Raw genomic sequence first — 11,607 nt, 5'->3', positions numbered from 1 at the left:
ATCAGCGGCCAATAGGAGCGCGGTCTGGGCGGGGTTACGGCGGCGTGCGGCGCGCCGGAAGCGGCCGGTCCGGGAAAATGGCGCCGAGCTCGAAAGCGGAGCGGGGCGGCCCCGGGGGGAAACGGGGGGCGGCGGGGGGAGCCGGGCCCGGGGCTGCACCCCGAGGTCGCCGGGAGCACCTCGTGAGGCAGCTGGACCGCGTCCGGGTGAGCGGGGAGGGCTGAGGGGGCGGTGGGGGGATGAGGGGGGCGGGGGGTGTGAGGGGGGGGGGTCTGTGTGGGGAGACTGAGGGGAGGGGGGGGGCGGCTGAGGGGAGACCGGGCTGGGACATGGCGGGGGCTTCTGAGGGGGCTCTGAGGGGGTCTTGAGGGGGATCGGGGGGTCCTGAGGGGGCTTTGAGGGCGATGAGGACGGGGGGGAGGGTCCCGGAGCTGGGGGAGTGGTGAGGGGGAGCCCTGGTTTGTGGGGGGGGTTCTCTGAGGGATTTGAGGGGGGGTCTCTGAGGGATTTGGGGGGGGTCTTTGAGGATCTTGGGGAGTTTTGTGAGGGGTTTGGGGGGGTCTCTGAGGTCTTTGTGGGGAGCCCTGGTTTGAGGGGTTTCTCGGAGGGGTTTGGGGGGTTCTCTGAGGGACTTGAGGGGTTTTTCTGAGGGTTTTGGGGGGGGTCTCTGAGGGGTTTGAGGGGGGTCTCTGAGGAGTTTGGGATTGTGGAGGACAATGTGGGACCCCCCCAACTCTGGCAGCCCCTAGTGCTGGGGGGAGATTTTGGGGGTCCCTGACCCCTCCTCTCCCGTGCCCCCCCCCCAGCTCAGCGGGCAGCTCTCCCCCCGCCTGTTCCGGAAGCTTCCACCGCGCGTTTGTGTCACCCTCAAGAGCATCGTGGATGAGGAGTTCCTGTGGGCAGGGTGAGGGGGGACCCCAAACCTGCAGGGGGATTCTGAATCTCCAAATTTTCAGGGGTCCCCATCTCTGTGGGGACCCTGCAGTGACCCCCACTGTGTGTGTCCCCCCCCATTCCTCCCACATCCATTGTTCCCTCATTTTGTGTGTCCCCTCAACCCCTACCTGACCCCATCTTGGTGTCCCCCCATGTCCCCTTGTCCCCTCCCTGTCTCCATTTTGGTGTCCCCCTCTGTGTCCCTGCTCTGTACCCGTGTCCTCCCCGTCCCCATTCCATGTGTCCCTCTGTCCCCTCCCTGTCCCCTGATGTCCCTTGCTGTCCCCTGTCCCCAGGCACATCTTCCTGGGCTTCTCCAAGTGCGGTCGCTACGTTCTGTCCTACACCAGCAGCTCTGGGGACGACGACTTCTCCTTCTACCTGTACCACCTGTACTGGTGGGAGTTCAACGTGCACAGCAAGCTGCGCCTGGTACGGGCACCTGGGGACATTGGGGACACTTGGGGACACTGCAGGGACAGCCAGGGGACACCTGGGCACATTGGGGACAGCTATGGCATAGCCAGGGACAACCAGGGGGCACTTGGGGATAACCAGGGGACAAACAAGGAGAGCCAGGGGACAAACAGGGAGAGCCAGGAGACACCCAGAACCCCCACGGGACACCTTGGGGACACTTTGGTGCCACCCATTGTCCCCCCAGGTGCGTCAGGTGCGGCTGTTCCAGGACGAGGAGATTTACAGCGACCTCTACCTGACCGTGTGCGAGTGGCCCGGGGACAGCGACAAGGTCATCGTCTTTGGCTTCAAGTGAGTGCCGCCCCCGGCTGTGCCAGCTGTGCCCAGCTGTGCCCAGCTGTGCCCAGCTGTGCCCAGGTGTGCCAGCTGTGCCCCCTGTGCCCCCAGCACGCGCTCGGCCCCGGGGCTGCAGGTGAACCTGATGCTGATGAGTGACGAGAACCACCGGGACATCTACGTGAGCACCGTGGCCGTGCCACCCCCGCGGCACTGCCCCGCCTGCCAGAGCGCCAGGGAGACCCCCGGTGAGACCCCAGCCCCAGAACTGACCCCTGAGAGACCCCCTGAGAGACCCCAGACCCTAAACGGACCCCTAAGACCCCCTGAAACCCCCTTGAGAGACCCCAGACCCTAAACGGACCCCTGAGAGACCCTGAAAGACCCCAGACCCAGAACTGACCCCCGGTGAGACCCCCGGTGAGACCCCAGACCCAGAACTGACCCCTGAGACCCCCGGTGAGACCCCAGCCCCTAAACGGACCCCTGAGACCCCCTGAGAGACCCCAGACCCAGAACTGACCCCTGAGAGACCCCAGTGAGACCCCAGCCCCTGAGCCCCCCATGAACCCCGGGCTGGTGCTTCCCTTGCTGTGACGGACTCAGGGTTTTTTTGGGGTGGGAATTCGGGGGTCCCCCGACCCAGGGTGCCCCCCCTGACCCCATAGACCCCCCCACCAGTTGAGACCCCAACCCCTTGTTAGGACCCCCTGATCTCCCCCCATAGCCCCCTACGATTTCTATGCTGGGGGTTCCCTTGCTCCAATCAACTCCGGGTTTATTTTGGGGTGGGAATTTTGGGGTCCCCCGGCCCGGGGGGCCCCCCCTGACCCCATGATGCCCCCAGGTGAGACCCCAGACCCACCAGAGCCCCCTGATCTCCCCTTTGAGCCCCCCATCAGCCCCGAACCGCGGGTTCCTTTACTTCCATCAACTCCGGGTTTTTTTTGGGGTGGGAATTTTGGGGTCCCCCGGCCCGGGGGGCCCCCCCTGACCCCATGACGCCCCCAGGTGAGGCCCCCCCCGCGTGCCTGCGCCACGGCTTCCTGCTGCACACCAAGTTCCAGGTGGTGTACCCCTTCCCCACCTTCCAGCCCGCCTTCCAGCTGCGCAAGGACCACGTGGTGCTGCTCAACACCAGCTTCTCCCTGGTGGCCTGCGCCATTGCCGTGCACCCCGCGGGTAAAACGGGACCCCAAACCCCCCAAAAACCCCCCAAAAACCCTCCCCAAAAACCCCTGAAACCCCCTGCGCCATCGCCGTGCACCCCGCGGGTAAAACAGCACCCAAAACCCCCCAAAAACCCCCAAAACCCCCCCCCAAAAACCCCTGAAACCCCCTGAGCCATCGCCGTGCACCCCGCAGGTAAAACGGGACCCCAAAACCCCCAAAAACCCCTGAAACCCCCTGAGCCATCGCCGTGCACCCCGCGGGTAAAACGGGACCCCAAAACCCCCAAAACCCCCCCCCCCAAAAACCCCTGAAACCCCCTGAGCCATCGCCATGCACCCCGCGGGTAAAACGGGACCCCAAAACCCCCAAAACCCCCCCCCCCAAAAACCCCTGAAACCCCCTGAGCCATCGCCATGCACCCCGCAGGTAAAACGGGACCCCAAAACCCCCCAAAACCCCTCCCCAAAAACCCCTGAAACCCCCTGAGCCATCGCTGTGCACCCCGCGGGTAAAACGGGACCCCAAAACCCCCAAAAACCCCCCAGAAACCCCCCCAAAATCCCCTGACCCACCCTGCGCCATCGCTGTGCACCCCGCCGGTAAAACAGGACCCCAAAACCCCCCAAAACCCCCCAAAACCCCCCCAAAATCCCCTGCGCCATCGCCGTGCACCCCATGGGTAAAACAGGACCCCAAAACCCCCCCAAAACCCCCCAAAACCCCCTGCGCCATCGCCGTGCACCCCGTGGGTAAAACAGGAGCCCCCACATCCCCGTGGGACCCCCCAAAACCCCCCCTGACCCCCCAGTTTCCCCCCACAGGTGACAGCAGCTCCCAGCAGATCCTGTACAGACGCCGGAACCTTCCAGAACCGCCCCCCTCCCCACCCCCACCACAACAACAGCAACAGCAACAACCCCCCCAGGACGGGGCGGGGCTGGAGGGGTCTGGGGTCTCCCCCCCACCCTCCCAACCCCCCCAGGGACCCCCCCAAAGTGCGGACCCCCCCCGAACCCCCCCCCCGTCCCTGGCAGTGACCAAAGCCAAGGAATTCGTGGCCGATCTGTTCCGCAGGGCTCAGGGAAATGAGGGGGGGTCCGGGGGGTCTCAAAGCTCAGGGGGGGACGACCCCCAACCCTCCCCACCCGGACCCCTCCCCACAATGGCCGGGAGCCCCCCGGGAGACCCCTCCCCACCCGAGACCCCCCCTGAACCCGGGTATGTGAACTACACCAAGCTGTGCTACGTGCTGGAGCCCGGGGACACCCCCGAGGGTGAGTGGGGGGGTTTGGGGGGACCCCCTGAGCCCCCCGAACCCCCCAGGTGAGACCCCAGACCCTAATGGGACCCCACAAGCCCTGGGTTGGGGGTTCCTGCACTGAGAGAAAATTGGGGTGAAAATTTGGGGGTCCCTCGATCTGGGGTGACCCCCCTGACCCCCTCTGACCCCCCTAAACCCCCCAGGTGAGACCCCAACCCCTGGGGAGACCCCAACCCATAATGGGACCCCCCCTGAGCCCCACAAGCCCCAGGATTCACTGAGAGCAAATTTGGATTTTTTGGGGGGTAAATTTGGGGATCCCAGGATTTGGGGTGGCCCCCCTGACCCCTCAGGTGAGACCCCAACCCCTCCTGACCCCCTCTGACCCCCCTAAACCCCCCAGGTGAGACCCCAACCCCTGGGGAGACCCCAGCCCCTATTGGGACCCCCACAAGTCCCAGGCTGTTGCTTCCTTCTCTGTGACCAAATTTGGGTTTTTTTAGGGGGTAAATTTGGGGTTCCCCGATCTCCACTGAGCCCCCTAAACCCCCCAGGGGAGACCCCAACCCCTGGGGAGACCCCAACCCTTAATGGGACCCCCTGAGCCCCCCAGGTGAGACCCCAGACCCCTGAGCCCCCCCCATGATCCCTGGGCTGGGGGTTCCTTCACTGATAACAACTCGGGGGTTTTTTTTTGGGGTGGGAATTTTGGGGTTCCCCGACCCCCCAAGTGAGACCCCAACCCCTGAGGCCCCGCCCTGACCCCCCCTGTGCCCCCCACCCAGATTTAGAGGATGACAAAATCTCCCTTCCCTTCGTGGTGACCGACCTGAGCGGCCGCAGCCTGAGGCCCCTGCGGGACCGGGACCGAGCCACGGCCCAGGTGAGGCTCAGGACCCCCCAAAAACCCCACGGGGACCCCCCCAAATTCCCTCCTTGGGCCGTGCTGAGCCCCGGGACCCTCGCCAGGGGCAGTTCCTGGCCGTGGAGCAGCTGAGCCTGGATTTCGAGTACGTCATTAACGAGGTGATCCGGAACGACGCGGCCTGGGCGCGGCAGTTCTGCTCCTTCAGCGACTACGACATCGTCATCCTCGAGGTGGGCGGGGGGGAGAGACCCCCGGGGACCCCCTGAGGGACCCCCTGAGGGACCCCAGATCAGCCAGAGACCCCTGAGAGACCCCAGATTATCCAGGGACCCCCCCAGATCATCCAGAGACCCCCGGGGACCCCCTGAGGGACCCCCTGAGGGACCCCAGATCATCCAGGGACCCCTGAGAGACCTCAGGGACCCCTGAGAGACCCCAGATCATCCAGGGACCCCCGGGGACCCCTTGAGAGACCCCTGATCATCCAGGGACCCCTGAGAGACCCCTGAGAGACCCCAGATCAGCCAAGGACCCCTGAGAGACCCCAGGGACCCCTGATCATCCAGGGACCCCTGAGAGACCCCTGAGAGACCCCAGATTATCCAGAGACCCCCCCAGATCACACAGAGACCCCTGAGACCATCCAGGGATTCTTGAGATCACCCAGAGACCCCTGAGAGCCCCCAGATCATCCAGGGACCCCTGAGAACTCCCAAAGACCCCCCCAGATCATCCTGGGACTCCCCCCCCAGATCACCCAGAGACCCCTGAGACCACCCAGACCCCCATGGGATACCCCAAAACCCCTCCAGGACCCCCCCAGACCCCCATGGGACCCCCCCAGCCCCATTTCAAAGCCCCCCGGGTGTCCCCAGGTGTGCCCTGAGACCAACCAGGTGCTGATCAACATTGGGCTGCTGCTGCTGGCCTTCCCCTGCCCCGAGCACGAGGGGCAGCTGCGGTGAGAGGGGCGGCCATGGGGGTCTCAGGGGGTTTGGGGGGATCCCCAGGGGTCTCAGGGTGGTTTTGGGGGGTTTTTGGGGTACCCCATGGGGTGTTATGGGGTCCCATGGTGGTTGGGGTGAGTCCTTGGCAGGGGGGGGTTTGGGGTCTGGGTGGGTTTTTGGGGTATCCCAAGGGGTCTCAGGGGGGTTTTGGGGGTACCCCATGGGTTTTAGGGGGGTCCCACAGAGATCTGGGTGAATCCCAGGTGGGGTTTTGGGGTATCCCATAGGGCTCTGGTTGGGTCCTTGGGGGGTTTTGGGGGTATCCCAGGGATCCCATGGGGGTCTGAGGGGGCTTTGGGGTATCCCATGAGGTTTTTGGGGTACCCAGGGGGTTTTTGTGGTATCTCATGGGGTTTTTGGGGTTTTAGGGTATCCCATGGGGGTTTTTAGGGTATCTCAGGGGGTTTTGGGGGTTTTTAGGGTATCCCATGGGGGTTTTTAGGGTATCCCACGGGGTTTTTGGGGTACCCAGGGGGTTTATGGGGTTTTTGGGGTGCTGACCCCCCCTCTGGCAGCCCCCGGACCCACCACACCAGCCTCAAGGTCTCCTGGGACCTCAACAGCGGCGCCTTCACCACCGTGGGGGTGGGAGAGCTCACCGAGGTCAAGGGGCAGACCAGGTACCTGGGGAGGGGCTTTGGGGGCTTTTGGGGGCTCTGGGTGGGGTTTAGGGGGTCTGGGGGGGATTTGGGGTGTGTTTAGGGGATCTGGGGGTTGGTTTAGGGGATGGTTTAGGGTGTCTGGGGAGGATTTTGGGGTGTTTTTAGGGACTGGGAGTTGTGAGGGACAGATTTAGGGATGTTTTTAGGGTCTGGGGGTTGGTTTAGGGGGTCTGGGGGTGGATTTGGGGTGGTTTGGGGGATCTGGGGTCCCTCTGGGGGTTTGGGGGTGCCCCCAGCCCCCCAATATCCTCTGTGGCAGTGGCAGCATGGGGAGCTCATACCGCAAGGGCTGCGTGGGCTCATCATGGGCTGGGGGGATTTGGGGTCTCTTTGGAGGGTCTGGGGTCCCTCTGAGGGGTCTGGGGGGGTCTCTGGGAGTTTGGGGGTGCCCCCAGCCCCCCAACGTCCCCCGTTGCAGCGGCAGCGTGTGGAGCTCGTACCGCAAGGGCTGCGTGGACACCGTCATGCGCTGGCTCGTGCCCGAGGCCCCCGGGCGGGGCGTGCACAGGATGACCAACGAGGCCCTGCACAAGGGTGGGTGGGGGGCTCGGGGGGCCCTGGGGGGGTCCTGGTGGAGTCTGGGGGGGGTTTGAGGGTGTCTGGAGGGGTTTGGGGAGTCCTGGTGGGGTTTGGGGGGGTTTGAGGGTGTCTGGAGAGGTTTGGGGGGTCCTGGTGGGGTTTGGGGGGGGTTTGAGGGTGTCTGGAGAGTTTTGGGGGGTCCTGGTGGGGTTTGGGGGGTCCCTGGTGGGGTCTGGAGGGTCCTGGGGAGTTTGGGGGCATCTGGGGGTTTGGGGGGGGGGGTTGTGCCCCCTCCCCATCGCTGCTTCCCCCCCCCCCCCAGGCTGTTCCCTGAAGGTCCTGGCTGACAACGAGCGCTACACCTGGATTGTGCTGTGACACCTGGGGACACCTGGGGACACCTGGGGCCACACCCTTGAGATATCCCCGGGACACCTGGGGACACCTGGGGACAGCCCTGGGACACCTGGGAAACGCCTGGATTGTGCTGTGACACCTGTGACCCCCCTGGGGACACCCCCAGGGACACCTGGGGGTACCTGGGACACACCTGGAAACACCTGGGACATCACCTGGGGACAGCTGTGACACCTGAAGATACCCCTGGGACACACCTGGAGCCCCCTGAGGACACCTGGGGACACCCCTGGGGACAGCTGGGACCCCCCTGGTGACACCTGGGGGTACCTGGGACACACCCAGGGACACCTGGGACACCCCTGGTGACACCTGGGGGTACCTGGGACACACCCAAGGACAGCTGGGACCCCCCTGGTGACACCTGGGCGTACCTGGGACACACCCAGGGATACCTGGGACAGCCCTGGTGACACCTGGGACACACCCAGGGATACCTGGGGCACACCTGGGGACAGCTGGGACCCCCCTGGTGCCACCTGGATCCCAACGGACCCAGCCCCAGCCCCGCCCCCTTTGGGGCCTTTTGGTCCTTTTTTACTTTTCCCTTTTTTGTCTTTTTTCCCCATTTTTTTTCCTTTTTTCGTCGTTTTTACGCCTCTTTTTTGCCATCCAGTGTTTTATCAGGGGAGGGGGGAGGAGCTCAAATCCCCCCTTCCCCAAAATAAAAATTCCAGTTTCCACCTTGGGGCTCGTTTGGGGGATTTAGGGCGGATTTTAGGGACAGGAATTTTGGGGTGATGGGCCGGGATTTGGGGCTGGTTTTGAGAATTTGGGGATTTTGGGGCACCCTCAGAGCCCCCCCAAACCAGGACTGGGATTTGGGGTGGGAGGAGCACCCCCAGAACCCCCCCACCAACGGGGTTTAAAAAGCTTTAAAAATGGAAAAAATTAAAAATAAAAATTAAAATTTCAAATATAAAATGAATTAAAAAGAAATGAAAAACAAAATAAAACCCGTAAAATGCTGTAAAGTGAAGTGCGGTAAAGCACGACTGTCGTAAAAGGTGCCGTTAAAAAATAAAATTAAAAAAACAAAATTAAAAGGTTTAAAGGTAGAAAAATTAAAAATAAAAATGAAATAAAAAATAAAATTAAAAAATAAAAATAAAAGGTTTAAAAAAAAAATAAATAAAAAATAAAATTAAAAAAACAAAATTAAAAGGTTTAAAGATAGAAAAATTAAAAATAAAAATGAAATAAAAAAAAAATTTAAAAACAAAATTAAAAGCCTTAAAAATAGAAAAATAAAAATAAAATAAAATAAAAAATAAAATTAAAAAATAAAGAGCTTCAAAAATAGAAAAAAATAAAAATAAATCTTAAATAAAAATAAAAAAATAAAAAGCTTTAAAAATATATAAAAATAAAAACTAAATTAAAAATACAATTAAAAAATAAAATAAAAAGCTTTAAAAATAAAAAAATTTAAAGTAAAAATTAAATAAAAAATAAAATTAAAAAAATAAAAGCTTTAAAAATAGAAAAATTAAAAATAAAAATCAAATTAAAAATAAAGAATAAAAAGATTCAAAAATAGAAAAAAAGTAAAAATAAAAAAGAAATACAAAATAAAAATAAAAAGCTTTAAAAATAAAAAAAAGAAATGAAAAAAAGAAACAAAATAAAAAGCTTTAAAAATAGAAAAATTTAAAATAAAAATTAAATAAAAACTAAAAATAAAAACTAAAATAAAAAGCTTTAAAAATAGGAAAATTAAAAATAAAAATCAAATCAAAAATAGAATAAAAAAACAAAATAAAAAGCCTCAAAAAATAGAAAAATTAAAAATAAAAATTAAGTAAAAAATAAAATTAAAAAATAAAAATCCTCAAAAATAGAAAAATTAAAAATAAAAATCAAATAAAAAAGAAAATTAAAAAATAAAAAGCTTCAAAAATAGAAAAAATAAAAACAAAAATTAAATAAAAAATAAAAACAAAAAAGAAAATAAAAAGCTTTAAAAATAAAAATTTTAAAAAAAGCTTTAAAAATAGAAAAATTTAAAATAAAAATTAATTAAAAATAAATTAAAAAAAGAAAATAAAAAGCTTCAAAAACAGAAAAATTAAAAATAAAAATTAAATAAAAAATAAAATTAAAAAATAAAATTAAGTAAAAATAAATAAAAAACAAAATAAAAACCGTAAAGTGCTGTAAAATGCCGTAAAAGTTGCATAAAAGGCGGTGCCGTAAAGCGCGACTGTCGTAAAACTGCCGCAAACCCGCGACTGTCATGAAAGGGGCCGTAAAGCAAAACTGTCGTAAAAGGGCCGTAAAGCGCGACTGTCGCAAAAGCTGCCGTAAAGCGCGACTGCCGTAAAAGGTGTCGTAAAGCGCGACTGTCGTAAAAGCGGCCGTAAAGCGCGACTGTCGCAAAAGGCGCCGTAAAGCGCGACTGTCGCAAAAGCTGTCGTAAAGCGCGACTGTCGCAAAAGGCGCCGTAAAGCGCGACTGTCGCAAAAGGCGCCGTAAAGCGCGACTGTCGCAAAAGGCGCCGTAAAGCGCGACTGTCGCAAAAGCTGTCGTAAAGCAAAACTGTCGTAAAATGGGCAGTAAAGCGCGACTGTCGTAAAAGCTGCCGTAAAGTGCGACTGTCGCAAAGGGGGCCGTAAAGCGCGACTGTCGCAAAACTGTCGTAAACGCTGTCGTAAAGTGTCGCAAAGCACCAGTGTCGTAAAGTGTCGTAAAAGGTGCCCTAATGCGCGACTGTCGTAAAAGGTGCCGTCAAGCAAAACTGTCGTAAAAGGGGTCGTCCTTTTTTTCCACTTTTTGTCTTTTTTTCCCCATTTTTTGCCTTTTTTCGTTGTTTTTATGCCTCTTTTTTGCCCACTCCCCAAAATAAAAATTCCAGTTTCCAATTTGTGCCACTTTGGGGCTCTTTTGGGGGATTTTGGGGGCAGGGATTTGGGGTCTTTTGGGGGATTTTTGGGCGATTTTAGGGTGATTGGCTGGGATTTTGGGGCCAGTTTTTGGGATTTCGGGGGCATTATTTTGGCCGGGATTTTGGGGTATCTGGCCGGGATTTGGGGGCATTTTTTTGGGGAAGGGGGCAGGAATTTGGGGCTGGTTTTGGGGGCAGTTTTGGGGATTTTGGGGAGCCGTTTTTTGGCAGGGATTTTGGGCTGACTGAGTGAGATTTGGGGCTCATTTCAGGGATTTTGTGGCCAGAGATTTGGGGATTTTGGGGCGATTTTAGGCGCAAATTTTGGGGCGATTGGCCAGGAATTGGAGGATTTCGGGGGCACGTAAAGCGCGACTGTTGTAAAATGGCCGTAAAGCGCTGTCCCTGTGCCCCCCCCGTGTGTTTCAGGTGCTCCTGTGCCCCCCCCCCATGAATTTGGGGGGTCCCTACGTTTCCCCCCCCCAGGTTTTAGGGGTCCCTGCGCCCCACATTTATTTGGGGGGGTTCCTGTGCCCCCTCCCCCGTTTTGTGGATCCCCTGTGCCCCCCCTCCCCCCCACGGGGATTCCCTCCCCGCCCCTTCCATGCCCATATAAGGCAACGCTGACGCCACGGGAAGGGGGCGGAGCAACGCACGGGAAAGGCAGGAACTCCGCCTCCGCATGCCCATATAAGGGCAAAAAGGGGCGGAACCGCCCCCCGCGCGCCCCCTCCCGGGGTTTTTCACGACCCCCCCCCATTTTCCCAGGCCCCGGGGTCGTTTTTGGGGGCCGTGGGGCGCGGCTGTTACAAACTCTGTGTTTATTTTCACTATTCACACGCTCCCTCGCGCCCAACAGCAGTTCATGTGCAACCTCCAGCGTCGGGGGGGGCTTGGGGGGGGGTCCCGGGGGGTGGGGAGGGGTCCTGGTGGGTCTGGGGGCGCTCCAGAAGGGCCCCTGGGGGGTGTCCGGATGGGGGAGGGGGGGAGGTCTTGGCACTTCATTACACAGGACAGACACTGGGGGGAGGGGGGGGGTCCCCGGGGAAGCCAAGCACGGGGTGGGGGGGGGGGGGTTCGGGGGGGTCCATGCGCCCCCCACCCCCCAAATTCTGTACAGCAAC

At 57.4% G+C, this 11,607-nt stretch overlaps 1 protein-coding gene across 1 annotated transcript; it reads left to right on the top strand.

The window, feature by feature from the left end:
* Positions 1–77: 77 nt before the first annotated feature.
* DCAF15 (DDB1 and CUL4 associated factor 15) lies at positions 78–8,282 on the top strand. Its single transcript, XM_066570394.1, has 13 exons — positions 78–206; positions 807–904; positions 1,233–1,368; positions 1,601–1,707; positions 1,804–1,940; positions 2,704–2,874; positions 3,687–4,139; positions 4,912–5,009; positions 5,096–5,224; positions 5,870–5,955; positions 6,517–6,621; positions 7,082–7,197; positions 7,505–8,282. Exons 1-13 carry the CDS (start codon positions 78–80, stop codon positions 7,558–7,560), a joined length of 1,821 nt encoding a protein of 606 aa, XP_066426491.1. The 3' UTR covers positions 7,561–8,282.
* Positions 8,283–11,607: the final 3,325 nt, after the last annotated feature.

Source organism: Molothrus aeneus, unplaced genomic scaffold, assembly GCF_037042795.1.
Source record: "Molothrus aeneus isolate 106 unplaced genomic scaffold, BPBGC_Maene_1.0 scaffold_30, whole genome shotgun sequence".
NCBI lineage: Eukaryota > Metazoa > Chordata > Aves > Passeriformes > Icteridae > Molothrus > Molothrus aeneus.
This window is presented reverse-complemented; position numbering and strand designations above follow the sequence as displayed.

Excerpts from the sequence above, each read along its gene's own strand:
- DCAF15 (XM_066570394.1), top strand. The coding sequence starts at position 78 with ATGGCGCCGAGCTCGAAAGCGGAGCGGGGCGGCCCCGGGGGGAAACGG. Across the intron at positions 207-806 it reads GGCAGCTGGACCGCGTCCGG|CTCAGCGGGCAGCTCTCCCC; the intron begins GTGAGCGGGGAG and ends CCCCCCCCCCAG. Across the intron at positions 2,875-3,686 it reads CATTGCCGTGCACCCCGCGG|GTGACAGCAGCTCCCAGCAG; the intron begins GTAAAACGGGAC and ends TTCCCCCCACAG.